We start from the raw sequence: 15,233 nt of genomic DNA, 5'->3' as shown, positions 1-15,233 counted from the left end.
GCAGCTGATGTGACCTGACGGCCTCTTCCTGGTCACCCCGTCCAGCCACTCCCAGCGAGGGGAGCCAGTGCCAGGGGCATGACTATGGCCTTAGAGGGGCCCGTACCTGGGAGGAGGCACAGGCCGGGCCGGCAAAGCCCCCAGATCCTGACGCCACCTGCGCCTCTCAGAGCCTTGCTTCCCCTGCCGCCAGCTAGGATGCGGGAACACAGAGCACCTGCCAGGTCTGCCCTCTCACTCCTCCCTCACACCTGAGCCGCCCCCCCCCCCCACACAACCTGGGTGGAGCCCGACTGTCATGGGGGTGGAGCAGAGGCAGGGGCGGGGGAGGTGGGGCGGGCGGGGGTGGGGGGGTTGTGCCCCTGCCCTTCCAGAAGCAGTCCTGGAGCTGCACTGGGTCACACCTTTTATTGAAACGCACGTCATGCAATCCGTCTGGAGACCAGCCCTGGCCCAGACGCCACCTGCAGCAGGTCCTGAGTGGGAAAGGCACGTGAGTGACCACCTGTCTCGACCAGGTGAGAAAGAGAGACCCACAAAGTCAGCTGTGGCAGGAGGGCACGGGGCCTCGGGGGCGATCTGCTTGGAGGGCCTGGGTGGGTCTCTGAGTGTCCCCCTGCCCTGCCAGTGGCACACAAACTGGCCCACGTGGCCTGCCTCCTGAGCAAGGGTTCCCCAGGTGTCCCGGGATGGGTGGGGCTGGGGGCCGAGGCTGGGACACCAGTCAGTCAGAGTAGCACGGGGGTGGGGGGCAGCCAGCCACAGCGGGATGGGGTTGGGCGTGCTGGCAGGGGGGGCTGGGGCTCCGGCGCGGGGGTCTGCAGTGAACCCGGCCCGACCTGGGAGAGTTGGCCGTTGCTGCCGCCAAGGGCTCTAGCGGAGCAGCAGCGGCACTTTAAGGCAGCCCGAGGCGAGGAGGCCCGGGTCGCACCTGCAGAAACGGGGGACAGGCTGTTCCTGGGTCCAGTGCCGCAGGGGCCCTGGAGACCCCGCACATCCCCTGGTTCAAGTACTAAGTGTTTTGTCTGCATGCCGCTGGGCACCCAGTCACCTGCTGTTAGAACACAGGTGCAGGCTGGGACAGGGGTTGGTGGGCCCTGGTGCCACCCAGCCCTGGGGTCCCCTGCGCCACTGCTGCAGGACACCCGCCTACGGACAGCGCCCCCTGGAACTGGGCCACCTTGCCCCAAAGGCTGCAGAGGGGTCAGCACCAGCTCTCTGAGCTACTGGAGAGAAGTTCTCATGACGGAGTCCGTGCTTGAACTTGGGAGGGATATGTGGACAGGGAAGGGGTGGTGCTGGAGAGGGAAATGGCTCAGAGCCTGGGATGCCTGTCAGTCCACTATCAGGCCTACAACCCACTCTTTCCTTATGCTGCACCAGGAAGGGGACACCCCCGGGCTCGGCGGGGACCCAGCAGCCTAGCCCATCTCCTGCCAGCACGGTAGAGGCCCAGGGGCCCCCCTGACTCCCCCAAAAGCCCTTTGCAAACAGAGCTGGGAGTGCGGTGGGTGCCCTCAGCCCTCTCAGGTATTCCTGGAGGCCAGAGGGGGGCTGGGGGCTGGGACCTGGGAAGGGGGGGTGCTGAGGACGGGGACCCTGGGGCTGCCAGGCCTTCAGGCATGCAGACGGAGAGGTTCCCGCCACCAGGTGAGAAGGCATTTGCACACAGGTGTTTGGGGGCCCCAGGCCACTGCAGTGGAGGAGGGGGGCTTGGTGCAAGACTGGGAGCGGACGGGTGCGAAGAGGACACAGGCCAGTGCCTGCCGAGGTCAGGCAGGGAGGCGTCAATGGGGCAAGCAGCCCACCCTAGCCAGAGGGCTGAAGGGGCCACGTCACTCACGCCTCACCCCAGAGGGACCGGACTCCTGGGCTCCCCTCCAGCCCCACAGAAGAGCAGGTGTGGATTCAGCCCTCGTGGGGAGCGCGGCAGCGGAGGCTGGTACCCTGAGTCCTAACCAGCCCCCAGAAAGGCTGGCCCCACAGGACAAAGGGTGCTGGGGTGCTTGCTCCCCAGGCTGTTCCCAGGAAGGCTGGTCCAGGAGGGGGCCCAGGACTCCTGACGGGCCACGAGCTCGCAGGAAGGCAAAGACGCTCTGATGTCCGGCGGCTGCACAGGAAATCCCTCTGCAGAACTGCTTCTTCCTCCTGGGTGGTGCGGATGGTTCGTGGAGGACGGTTTTCTCCCTCCCACCCCAGCTCGGAAGGGCCCTCTCTGAGAAAGCTCAGCCACAGCGAGGGGCGGGGACTCCCAAGATACTCGGGCTGGAAGGGGGAGGGCAGCCACGGGGGGCCTGCCTCTTGCAGAGCTGAAGGGCGTTGCAAGGAGTAAGGAGACGTGTGCGCGCCCTTGGCCCGACGCCCCCAGCAGTTGGCACACAAGGTTCCTCGTGGCTCCTCATCTGTGGAGAGGACCCGGCCTGGGCATGTTGGCAGGGCCCCAGATCAGCCCCCCTGCCCATCACGGAGCGGGGAGCAGCAGGTGGGACCCAGAAAGACCAGAGGGACGCCCCTGTCCGCGTTCCGGTCCTGACTGCAGGCCCTCACGGTGTCTGCAGAGCAGGAACAGCCGGGCCCCGTTCGCCACGGCAGCTGGGCCACGGCCACAGACAAGCGTCCTTACAAAAATAACTCTGAGTCTGTCCCCGTGGGGACCAGGGTTCCTGAGAGCACGCAGAGGCCAGGGCGAGGCCCGGAGGGAGGGTCCGGTGGGCGGGCTCGGGCCCCGCGGGGCCGGGGCTACGGCTGCAGGCGCTCCAGGTACTGCGGCAGGGGGTTTTCCTTGACGAACTTCTGGATGTACCAGCACGTGACATGGGCCCTCAGGTCCTCCTCCACTACGAAGTCCAGAGCGGCCTGGCAGCCGGGCAGAGAGAAGAGCGGTCAGGGCCCCCAGCGGCACCTCGGCTCAGAGGCCCAGCCCCTCAGGCCCCGGGCTTTCCCTCGGGTCTGCGATGGAGCCAGGGGTGCTGCCACCACCCCCGTTACAGTCGGGAAGCCGGGGCAGGAAGCTCTAGTGAACTGCCGGAGGAACAAGGCAGGGAAGAGAGGGGCCAGGGTCGGATCCGCCCCGGGAGAGCCCCGCCCGCCCGTCTCCATAGCGAGCTGGGGTGCCAACCAAACTCCTCTTCTCCGCTAATTCTTCACTGGACACTCCTCTAGGAGCCTCCCCTATGGGCTGGGTTGGGGCGCCCGGGGCTCCCTCCGCCCCTGGCAGAGGTCACTCAGTTTTCACAGGGATCCCAAGAGCAGCAGCCGGGGGTGGGGATGTCAGCGTGCAGTTGTCGACCTGGTGGGTCTGGTGCACCTCCCTGCCCCAGTGCCCTGCACACACTGGTACACAATAAACGTTTGCTGAAACAGTACAGCACCGTCTGGGTGTAGCTGGAGGGTCTGATGACAAAGGCCGAGGGCTGACTAGGCGCCTGGGCTCCTGGTCGGCCGTCTGACCCTTCGGCCACCCCGCAGCGGCCCACACCTGACCCCGGGTTTCAACCCGAGAGCCTCTAGTGACAGGATTCCAGGCTCTTCTCCCATTTTGCAGATAAGCGCCCTCACCCCTGGCAGATCCCTTCTCCTGTTACCCAGGTAGCAACTCTGGGTTCCTCCTCGCTTGTAACGGGGTGGGCCCACAGACCAGCTTGAGCTGCTACTGAAAGACACCTGTCCCCCGCCCGGGGCCGGGGGGAGGGGGCGGAGGCAGCAACGGGGCAGCAGGGGGAGGGGCTAGGCCCCATCAGCCGTCAGGGGAACGCAAGGCCGAGCTCTGCTCCAGGTCAAAGCCCCTTGAAGCCCAAGCTGCTCTCCTAGCGGCTGGGGATGCAGGGGCAAGAGCCGAGTCACTCCAATGTCTGTCCACCTGTTCAGCAAGGGTTCACGGAGCACCTACTACGTGCCAGACACGGGGTCCCGGCAGTGAGCTCCCGGCACCAGGCAGGTGTGTGCGTGTGGTGGTGGGGGCCCGGAGGCCCAGCCCCCAGAGGAGGGGAAGGGGGCGAGGCGGCCGCAGCCCGCTGGAGGGCGGGGCCCGGCCCTCGGGGCGTGGTCTCCTGTGAGTGGGGGGCAGCCCCCACTCCCCTACCTTGGCCAGGTGCTTGGCGATGCCACGCCCGCGGTAGGCGTCGGGGACCTCCGTGTGCTGCAGGTCCACAATCCGCTTGCCCACGTACTCGTAAAGCAGGACAGCCCGGTCGTGACACCCTGTGGGGAGGTGGTTGGCGGGTGAGGCCCGAGCCGGCACCGAGGCCTGGGCCTTGGAGGCGCAGGCGTTTGGAGCCCGGCTGGGGAGCTGGGTCTGGGATCGCCTCTCTGCGCCTCAGTTCCGCGTCCATAAAGTATGGATGTAACAGAACATTCCTCATTAGAGTGTGTGGAGGGTTAAATGAGGCAATTTCCGTAAAATGCTTATAACAGCGACCGAACATACCGAGCCCCACGTGGGCCTTTCCCGCTACCCTCCAGCCAGCATCCCAGGGCCCCCGGCGCTCCCCAAAGCCCAGCTCTCTGCATCCCCACCGGAGCACCTGCCCGAGGAACTGGGAGCCCCAGGCCCAGCGCTGGATGAAGAGCAGAGCTCAGCAAGTCGCCAACTAAACCAGAGCCTGAAGAGACAAGAGAGCAGGACCTCCCACCGGACCTAGGGAAGGGCAGAAGGAGGGGCACACAGGAAAGCCACACCAGGCACGGGAGGGAGAGCAAACTGGCCTCCATGCCCTCTCAGGCCTGGCACTCTGGTCTACCCTGGTTTCCTGCTGGAAAAACATTTAACTGGAGTTCCTCCAACCAAAGTCTTCAGTTCCTCATCCGCCTGTCTGTCTGTCCATCCAACCACACACCCACCCACCCATCCGGCCCCCATTTGCCTGCCCATCTACCTGCCAGGCATCCCATCCACCCATCTGTCCACCTGTTCAACCCCTTGACAAAAGTTCACTGAGCCCCAGACACTGTTTCCGGAGCTGAGGACAACTCCATGGGTTACTATTTCAGGAAGTTTCAACTGTATGAAGGAAAAAATCACCTGGGCCAGGGGAGACGGGCATTTAGCCAGGGTAGTCAGGGGAGACCTCCCAGGAGGAAACCTCTGAGCTGAGGGGTAACTGGGGAGCAGCAGACGTCTGAGGGAAGAGCAGGGGAGGGGTGGGCAGAGGGCACAGCCAGCACAAAGGCCCCAAGGCAGAATGTTTATGCAGGGCAGCAGGCCACGTGGGGGCTTCACAGGCACTGCGCGGACCTCCGCTTCTGCACCCAGGCCTCCTGCAGACAGGGGGCAGGGTCTGGAGCCCTTGTCAGCCTTCTCGCGGTCCCTGCTCACTCGCTCACCCATCGCCTCCCTCAGCATTCCTGAGTGACAACTTGGGCCACAGATGGACCAGATCTCAGGATGGCCTGGGGGATTCTCTGCCCCTCCCACCCCACCAGTTCCTGGTGGTCCCAGGGGCTCAGTCACCACCACATCCCCAGTGCCCAGCCCGGGGCAGATGCCCAAGAAATACCTGCCCCACAAACTCCTGCTGTTCTCTGTGCCAGACACACAGCAGGAGCTGAAGGCCGGCTCGTGGCTGCTGTACGCCCAGTACCTCCCCGGAGCCCGACCCCACGCCCCTGGGGACACCGGGACAGTTCAGCTGCAGCTCACACTGCTGGGGCGCACTCAGCCCCTGCACACACCAGTCCTCACGAGAACCTTACAAGACGGGCAGGGTTCTCACAGCCCCGTCGACAAACAGGGAAACCGAGGCTCTGAGAGGCTCTCGCGCAGCTCGGCATGTGTGGAGCTGTCTGGGGACCCCGGGTCTTGCGGCTGAGAGGAGAAGGGCATCGGGCCGCGGGGCAGACGTGGCTGCGTGTGAGGGACAGGGCGCGACGCTGTCCCCGCCCCACACCTCCCTGGGCTGCGGGGGAGGCAGACGCCAGCGGACAGCCCCGCAACACCTGGGCCTCAGTGACCGCAGAGGCTGCCCAGTGCCAACTGCCCCACGCTGCCTGGAGACGGCCACCCCCCGAGGCGCTTCTCATACGTCTCTCAGCCTCTGCTCTGACCTCCGGCAGGCCCGTGGGTACAGCTTTCAAAACACGCCCGGAATCTGGCCACTTCATACCTCCGCCGGCCCCTGGGCCCCCCGTGGAAGCCAGGTCACATCCCGTCCATCCTCTGCTCAGGGGCCTCCTTGTGGCCCCTCAAGTCCACCCAGCCTCGGTCGGGTGCTCCCTCTGCCTGGCGCCTCCCACCGGAGAACCCCCTGACCTGCCCCCCTGGGCACCACGGCCACCCCACCCCCGGCATCTGGGTCCGTGGATCCCACAGCCTCTGCGTGTGGCAGCCTGGCTGGACCCCAGGCCCTTCTCCGGGCTGGGCCAGTACTTGCCATGTGGGGTCCATGGAGCCAGCCAGGGCCCCGGCTTCCAGTCCCAGCTCTGCCAGGAGACCTCAGACATCACCAGGTCTGGGACAGCGGCTACCTCCCTCCTGAGAGTCACGTCGAGATCATGGGCTTTGTGACTGGTTTTGAGAAAAGTTAAAGCAACCTGGCAAACGAGGAGACCTTCCCTCCGTCTCCACCCTGCCTGCACCAGTTCCGAGAGCAGGCCGGGCAGATCAAAACGCCTGTTATACAGAAGATGAGGCTGAGGCAGAGGGGCAAAGCCAGAACTCAGGCTCTCTGCGCCCTCTGGGACGTAGCTGGTCAAGGACAACTGGGCCAGGGAGCCCAGGGCGGGCGGCACCGCCTGGCTTCTCTGGGCATCTCCACCTGCAGAGCCTGCTGTGGGCAGGGGCCATGTGCTGGCAGCTCAGAGCCGGGAAGCGTGAGAGCTTCCCAGGCCCAGCTGGCCCCATCCCCCGCAGGCACCCTGCCCAGGGACCCGCTCTAGCATGCATCCCAGGACGTGAAGGGCATGAGGGTGCCCCGGGAGCACAACATGGCTCGAGCAGGGGCCTCCCGCCCGGGAACTGGGATCTGAGTGTAGGAGGCCTCTGCTGCGCTTTCAGCCCTGCTGCCCCCAGGGCCTCAGCCTTCCCGTCTGCAAAGTGGGGGCTGGGGAGGATGTGGAAGGCGCTGGGTTCCAGGACCCCCAGATGACGCTTCTTGGAGCAAGTGGGACACTCGGCGCTGGCTGAGAGGGGAAAGCAAAGGCCAAGGGTGGGGCCACCCAGGGGTGGGAGCTCAGTTCTGGCTTTGTGCTTTCCCCACTGACGAAATGGTGATACAAGCTAGCTTTTCAGACCCTGGATCTGGGGACCAGACAAGCCTGGGCACCTGCGTTCTCTCACAGCCCACATCAGCAAGACCCATCCACGCTTCTTTCAGCAACCATCCAGGAGCTGGGATTTCTCCCCTCCTCTCACACCGCCTGCTCTAGAGCAGTAGCCATCCTTGCTCCTGTCTTGCCCCAGAGCAGCCAGAGGGAGCCCAGGACATCCCACTCGCCCTCTGCTCAGGACCCTCCCAGGCACCCACCTCACCCGGAGTCAAGGCCAAGTCCTCACAATGCCTTCCATGGCCCCGCACCACCTGCCCCCAAGACCTCTTGACGTCCTCTGCTATGCGGCCTCTCTGTCCTCCCGTCCCTGCTGCTCCCAATACACACCAGGCATCCTAGGGTCTTGGCACTTGCCGCCCCTTCCCCGTGGAGTGCCGTTCCCACCGTAGCTCCCTTCCTTGCCTCCTTCCCAGGGCGGCCGTCCCAGACACCTGACTCTAAACAACAGCCCTTGGGACCTCCCTGGTGGTCCAGTGGTTAAGACTCTGCGCTTCCAACGCAGGAGCCAAGGGTTCGATCCCTGGTGGGGGAACTAAGATCCCACATGACGCGTAGCGCAGCCAAAATAAATAAAGAAGAGCCCTTTCCTGACACCCGACCTTATTTCTCACCAGCCTTGCTCTCTAGAACGCTCTACACTTTATTGTCCACTGCCCCTCAGACGGTCGGTCCCAGGAGCCCCCAGCACCTACAACAACGTTTCGCAACACTCAGTAGGTGTTCAACAAGCACCTGTGGAATGAATCCTAGTTCTTCTACCTCCAAGGTGCAAGCCCCTGGGCACGTCAGTCACTTTCCCTGCCTCAGCTTCCTCCTCTGTAAAATGGGCAGAGCAGTTCGGACAACGCCGCCACCCCCCACCAACAAGGCTGAGGATAAAGCGACTCCGCGTGCGTGGGGCCTCCTGAGGACTGAATGCGCACAGCGGCTCAAACCTCTTCCCTCCCCAGACCCGGAGGCAGGCCGCCGGAGGCTCATCAGCCCAGTTGTGCCGGGGGGTGGCGGGTACACACCTGCACCTGGAGCCCCAGGGCCGCTCTGCCTCTCGGCCTCAGTGCCCACAGCTCTCACAGGCGCAGTGAGCTGGCCTCCGGGAACTGCCTGCAGGTCAGGAGACACCGTGGCAGGCCGTTCCCCTCCCCAGCTGGGGCGGGGTGGGGGCTTGGGCACAGATGACTCCCCGCCCCCCATATACACCCAGACCAGGTCCGGCCTGGCTGCACAGCCCCCGCCTCGCGGGCGGGCGAGGAGCTACTCCCGGGCGTGGCTGGGGATCCCGGTCCACTTTACAGTTAGCCATCTGTGCAGTAGGCAACAGAGATGCAAGTTTAGAAAGGTGGCTGGTCACGTCCAGCTCTGACCACAACCAAGTCTAGAGGGGTGTCCTTTGGCTGTACTCACTAGGGAAAGAAAGAAGGAAAACCCCAAACATTCCCTTTTTCTTCTTTCTCTGAGTGTCTAGGGCCTCCTGAGCCCCCCAAGGGAATCTAAGGCCTCTCTGGAGCCTCAAAAAGAGGATTTGAAAAGCCACGGGGCCTCGTCCAATGAGAGCAGCGGGGCCCGGAGAGTCACGGCCAGCCAGCAGCCGGGCCACTGCAGGCAGCGTGGCGGTGGAAGTACATGCTTCCTGGTGGAAAGACGCGTGTTTGAGTTCCGGCCTGCTCTCCTCCCCTGCGCCGGCCTCAGCTTACTCGCCTGAGCTGCGGTGGTGATGCCCAGGTCACAAGGATGTTGTGACAAGGATGTGCTGGGCCCAGCTCAATGCACAGCACAGCCCAAAGGGGGCTTCTGAGGAAGGTCCGCGCTCCAGGCCCCAGCCCCTCCCGGCTGTCCAAGTGCAGGTGGGAGGAGTGGGCCCAAGTAGGACCCCATCCAGGCTCTGCGCATCCCCCCACCTCAGGAAGCCTTCCCCTTCCCTCCTCAGAAATGGGCACAGTGGCCCATAACGGCCCTTCCAGCTTGGGCACTGCCACAGGGGGCCCAGCTGGGAGGGAAGAAAAAGTTATTAAGGCAGAAGGGGTGGGACACAGGGATGAAAGTTCACTCCTCCATTTCATAATTCCACTTCCCATCCCCAGACCTCTTAGGCAGAGGGAGTGTGGGCTAGTAAGTGGTGGAACCTTTCTCTACAGGAAATGAGGACTTGACGTTGCTTCTGGTTTAAAAAGTAATGCCCAGGGACTTCCCTGGAGGTCCAGCGCTTAAGACTCTGCACTTCCAGTGCTTCCACTGCAGGGGGCACGCGTTCAACCCCTGGTGGGGGAACTAAGATCCCACGTGCTGCACCTCTTGGCCAAAATAATAATAAAAATACCCAGTCAGTGTTCACCAACATTTACTACCTGCCGCAGGCGCTGTTCTGAACCTTACTCTTACTGGGGCATCTGGTCCTTACCACCAGCCAGGAGTTATGCGCTGGGGTTAACCCCATTGTAGAGACGGAGAAACTGGAGCGCACAGAGATGAGGCAACTTAGCCAAAGTCCCAGAGCCTCTGGGGTCTGATGGCGACACCATCCCTCTACACCCCCTGCCCCTTCCAGGCAGAAGTCCCTCTGTCAGCCCCGGGTCGGCCCAGAGGATTCTTCCAATTCCCTTGGTGCAGAAAAGCTAAGGTTCCCAGGTGCAGCCAGAAGCCATTGAACACCGGGGAAAGGGGAGGTGCTGGCTCACCACGCTCCCCAGGACCTCGGCAGCAGCCCGGAAAACAGCCAGGCCGAGCAGGTGCGGGTTCCCCGGGGCCGAGGCGGGATGGGAGCTGCCCGGCGCCTGCCTCCGCCTCCCCGGGGCCCTCTCCACCCCGGGCGCCCGGCGCGGGCTCGACTCTCCCGGCAGCCCGCCTCCACCCGGCCCGCGAGTGCGCCCCCAGCCCCGCGGCGCGCAGACAAAAGGCGGGGGCGGGCTGGGCCCCGCGTTACCGTTGAGCCGGACGGTGAACTGGCGGCGCCTACGGTCGTGCTCCACGCGGATGGGGCAGCCCTGCTCCGGCGCGCCCGGCGGCACGGCGGCCGGCGAGTGCGCCATGGGCACTGGGACCCGGGCTGCGGGCGCGCGGCGAGGTCCGCCAGAGGCGCGCGGACCCGCACCGTGGGCCGACCGCAGGCGGCGGCTCAGAAACTGACACTCGGCGGCGGCAGCAACAAAAAGGGGGGAAGGAAATCAGCTGTGCGGTCACGTGCGGCGCGCGGCCAGTAAGCGCGCGGCCGCTCTGTTTTGGTGCATTCCGTTTGGCTCTTAAAGGCGCCGCGCCGCTCACGGCTTCGCGCCTGGGCCCTTGGGCCTCTGGCCTCAGCTGGCAGGAGACTTTGGGGCCCCCACGGACCCCTTCTCAAAGACACGTGACGGGGCTTCCCTGGTGGCGCAGTGGTTGAGAGTCCGCCTGCCGATGCAGGGGACCACGGGTTCGTGCCCCGGTCCGGGAAGATCCCACGTGCCGCGGAGCGGCTGGGCCCGTGAGCCATGGCCGCTGAGCCTGCGCGTCCGGAGCCTGTGCTCCGCAACGGGAGAGGCCACAACAGTAAGAGGCCCGCGTACCGCAAAAAAAAAAAAAAAAAAAAGACACGTGACGACCTGTAGGGCAATTCTCACCGTCCCCTCGCAGCCACCAGTTGTTGTTTTTTTTAAAATTTATTTAGTTTTGGCTGCGTTAGGTCTTCGTTGCTGCCCGTGGGCTTTCTCTAGTTGTGGAGAGCGGGGGCTACTTTTTGGGGTGCGCGGGTTTCTCATTGCAGTGGCTTGCTCTTGCTGTGGAGCATGGGCTCTAGGCACGCGGGCTTCAGTAGTTGTGGCTCACAGGCTCAGTAGTAGTGTACGGACTTAGTTGCTCCGCGGCATGTAGGATCTTCCCGGACCAGGGCTTGAACCCGTGTCCCGTGCATTGGCAGGCAGATTCTTAACCACTGCGCCAGCAGGGAAGTTCCTCGCAGCCACCACTTATTAAGCGCTTGCTGTGTGCCTGCCCTCAGCAAAGCACCAGGGAAGCCTGGGAAGTAGGTGCGCTTAACCCCTTGTCACCGGGAGGACAGGGGCCCGGGGAGATCTGTGAGGTCACCTTGCTTGCTTTGGATCCGGTGAAATGCCACCTCTACCCCAGAGGCAGCAGCGCGGGAAGCGCCTTGGAGATCCCTGGAGCCACTCAAGGCGGGGCGGGGGGTGGGGGGTGGGGGGGAGGACTGAGTCCCAAGAGTTCCAGGGACTTGCTTGAGGACACACAGGACTGGGGGTGTGAGGACCAGACTACTTTTTTGAAAGGGGACTGGACAACCCCTCCCCACTCCCAGCTTTGCTCAGGTCAGAAGCAGCCCACCGAGTCAGGTGATTGCAGGTTTTACTAGTTCGTTAATGAAGGTGTAAGCATGACGTCACTCCCACGTGACCACTGCCCAATACCAGATACCCGACCCTTGTGTTTCCCCCTTCCAGCCAGTGCCCCACCCCTTGACTAATTTGCTTTTCCTAGAACTTCATGTAAACAGTATCATATAGTATGCACTTTCAGGGTCGTTTCTTTTTTTCAACATTTTATGTGTGAGGTTAATCCTTGTGGTTGTATCTTTTTCATCACTGAATAGTGTTCCACTGTGTACATATTCCACAATTTATCTGCCTGCTGTTGATGGGCGTTTGGGTTGTTTTTGACTGTTATGAATAAACGTACTGTGGACATTCTTGAACATGGTGCTCCTTGCAGGTGGCTGCGTCTTGTCGTCAGTGTACCTTGAGTTTTATGAGGACTTGCCAGGCCTTTTTCCGAAGTGGTTGTACCATTTTTACGCTCCTGCCAACAATTTTGAGAGTTACGTTTGGTGCTCAGTCCTTTTAGTTCTAGCCATCTGGTGAGTGTGAAGTCGTCGCTCACTGGCTTAAGTTTGCATTCACCTGATGACCCATGACGTTGAACCTTTTTCATCCACTCCTTGACCGTTTGGATATCTAATTTTGTGAAGTGCCTGTTTAAGTTTGTTTGTTTGTTTTTTGTTTTGGAGTTCTTTTTATTGTCTGGTTATTAGTCCTTTGTCAGATATATTTATTGAGAATATCCTATCCTAGCAGATTTAAAAAAAATAAGTGTGTGTTGTGTCACAGAGTTTGGAAACAAAACAAGGCTGAGGAGTGAGTCATAACATACAAGGAGATAGAAGAGGATCCTGGGGTCAGAGGGGGTCTTGACTTGAGCTGAGTCAGGGCTGGCTGCAATCCTGAGCAAGACGTAATCTTGTGTGTGTCTCAGGTGATTTCTTTGTCTCCAAATAAACTTGAGTGGCGTGGGGAAGCCGGAAGAAGTTTCTGGAAATTCCATCAACTGGCTATGCTGTTTCCCATGCTGGGCCTTTGCATGCGCTGCTGTCCAAGCGTCACCTCCCTTGGAAGGCCCTCATCGAAGCTCCTCAGTCCTCCTGGGTACAGGGGAGATTCCTGGCAGGGCCGAGGGCACACCAAGTCCACCATAAGAGCCCAGGATCCTCCCTGTTTTTGATTCCCTTCTTTCTGTCCTAGTTTTAAATGTCTATTATCTTGTTGGGGTCTTTAAACCTTGCAGAAATCCTTTGTGGAACAGGCAGTGGATCAATTAAAGAATAAAGCAAGCAATCAGTCTTCACAGAGTTGAAAGGACTTGCCTCTATCTTTCAACACCAAAGCATGCTGGTCATGGAGGAGCCTTGGGGAGGGGCTCCTGAATGAACCTGTGACCCCCCGCCAAAGTTAGAAAGCAAAGCTGGGTCCCAGCAGTCTTGGGGAGATGGGCCCTGGGTCATGAAAACCCCAATGGCCAAGGCTTGGTGGGGCCACACGGAGACCGGGTCCCATGTATTGTATATAGGGTATCATTTATTCAGTCAGCCATTAATTCATTTAGCAAATATTTATTGAGCACCTACTATGTGTCAGTCACTATTCTAGGGGCACCCAGTGAACAAACAGACCAAACTCCTTGCCCTTCAGGAGCTGACATTCTAGGGGAGGGAGAGGCACCAAGAAGGAAATAAATCCGTGGTCCATCTCACTGAGACAAGGGCCCAGGGAGACTCAGTGGCGGGGAGGGGAGGAGGTGCCTTTGGAGAGGTTTCAGAGGGGGTATCGAGGACAGACCTCTACAGACCGGGCTTTTTTAATGAAAGACTTGAAGGAAGTGAGGGAGCCTGGTCCAGGCAGAGAGAACAGCCAGTGCAAAGACCCTGGGGTGGATTTAAAGAGCTGAGGCCATGTGGCGTCTTCAGCTTTTATTCTGAGCCAGGAGGGGCCGTGGGAGGGTTCTGAACAGACCAGGGATCTTAGGGTTTTTGTTTGTTTGTTTTTTAATATTGGAAAATTTCAAACGCATATGTAAGTAGAGAGAATTATAAAATGAAGCCCAGCGTACCCATCGTGGCTGTGGTGTTTGTTTCTGTGTTTTTTTCTTTTATTAAAAAACATTTTAGGTAGTGTTTACATATAGCAAAAATTACCCCTTTTTATAGTTTTGACAAATGTGTACCCCGTGCAGCTGCCATCACAACCCAGTTGTAAAGCATTTTTATGACCCCCGACCCCGTGCGGTTCACCAGCCCCACATCCTCCCCGGGGAGCTCACCGTCCCGCCCAGCGGCCCCCTCCCCGCCTCCACCCTGGGACAGAGCCTCTCCTGTCCTTCCTGCCTGAGTGGATGCACGAGGGGCCTGACTTACAATCTTCCGAATAATCAGGAAAATATCCAGGAGACCGAGCCCCTCCGAGGTCCACGGCTGGAGTGGCGTGTCCTCCCGGGTGGCTTCTCCTCCTGCGACGTCACTCCTTCCTTCCTTGTATGGAGCAAGTGCCCTGGTTCTAGAGTCTGGAACTCGGCAAATAAGGCACCAAAACTGCTCCTGTGAGCTCTTTACACACAGGCAGTGTTTCCTCCAGCACAAGTGGACTCATATTCACTGTTTTGTGGTCTTTTTTCCCACTTAACAGTATACTCTGAGCAAGTTCCTTTGTTAATATATAGGAAACCACAGAATCATTCTTTAAGAATATTCTTATATTTAATTTTTGATTATGTAATATATTCACATGTTTCCAAAACTAAAACAAAATGTACACAAGCCCCAGGGGACACTCAACCTCCCTCTCCCATCTTCCCCCGCCTCACAGAGGGAAGCATTCTCACTTGTCATGAATTTTTCCAGTTTTCCACACATAAAACCAAGTAAATACAAATGTGTATTCTTTCTTCCCATTTGAACCCCAAAGTTAGCATATAAACCCAAAGTGAAGCCTGTCACCGAGCCATAGGTCCTGCAGCCCGGTCGGTGCCAGCACGTGCCGAGGACCCGCCCTCCGCCCAGTGTGAGGTCATCCGCTGAGTGGACACCATGACGTCAGTAGCAGAGGACAAGGCCCTGGCAGCCCCCCCCCCCGCCCCGCCCCACGGCCCTTTATTGTCAGGCACTTGAGTCATTTCTAAATACAGCCTCTGTCACAACTGCGGCTCTTCCATCTTAAGGAGACAATGATCCTCTGAGCGGCCCCTGTCACTGGGCCGTTGGGTCAGGCGCCAGGATCTCACTGCACTGAGTGTGTGCTGGGTGCTTCCGGGCAAGGTCTCATTTTCTCTCTCACCCCCGTGAGGAGCCAGGATCCATCGAGCGAGAGCAGTGGGCTGCTGAAGCTCTCTGGGGGGAGGTGGTGGAGCCAGGACTCAGACCCGGGAAGGCTGAGTCCAGGGCTGATGTTCCAGGTGGAGGACAGGTCGGGCCTCCGGGCAGGCCTGACCAAGGAGCCTCCCGAGACGGCCGGAGGCCCTGAGGCCCTTGGGGTAGATCGGGGTCAACGGTGCAATGGGGGCGGGCCCAGGCCTGCTATGGCGCAGGGACTGGGAAGGCAGGTGGGTGCTAGGCAAAAGGGGTCAGTGCGGAGTGTGGCAAAGTGGGGCTTCCTGCCCTGCCTCCCCCACTGGGGCTGACAGCTCATGTGGGAAACCTGGCCGGGTCTTCTGACGTTTCAGTAAGA

At 60.8% G+C, this 15,233-nt stretch overlaps 1 protein-coding gene across 1 annotated transcript; it reads right to left on the bottom strand.

Moving 5' to 3' along the window:
* Positions 1-389: 389 nt before the first annotated feature.
* On the bottom strand, positions 390-10,399 carry NATD1 (N-acetyltransferase domain containing 1). The gene is made up of 3 exons (XM_032617028.1): positions 10,181-10,399; positions 4,082-4,200; positions 390-2,856 (listed from the first exon to the last, which is right to left on the bottom strand). The coding sequence occupies exons 1-3, from the start codon at positions 10,284-10,286 to the stop codon at positions 2,740-2,742; spliced, it is 342 nt and encodes a 113-aa protein (XP_032472919.1). The 5' UTR covers positions 10,287-10,399; the 3' UTR covers positions 390-2,739.
* Between the last annotated feature and the right edge of the window lie 4,834 nt (positions 10,400-15,233).

This window comes from Phocoena sinus, chromosome 20 (genome assembly GCF_008692025.1).
Source record: "Phocoena sinus isolate mPhoSin1 chromosome 20, mPhoSin1.pri, whole genome shotgun sequence".
Taxonomy (NCBI): domain Eukaryota; kingdom Metazoa; phylum Chordata; class Mammalia; order Artiodactyla; family Phocoenidae; genus Phocoena; species Phocoena sinus.
Note: the sequence above shows the minus strand (reverse complement) of the source record. Positions and strands in the feature narration are given on the sequence as shown.

Coding starts and splice junctions, on each gene's coding strand:
- NATD1 (XM_032617028.1), bottom strand. CDS start 10,286: ATGGCGCACTCGCCGGCCGCCGTGCCGCCGGGCGCGCCGGAGCAGGGC. Junction 4,201..10,180: donor GTTCACCGTCCGGCTCAACG/GTAACGCGGGGC, acceptor ACCTCCCCACAG/GGTGTCACGACCGGGCTGTC. Junction 2,857..4,081: donor TCGCCAAGCACCTGGCCAAG/GTAGGGGAGTGG, acceptor CCCGGCTGCCAG/GCCGCTCTGGACTTCGTAGT.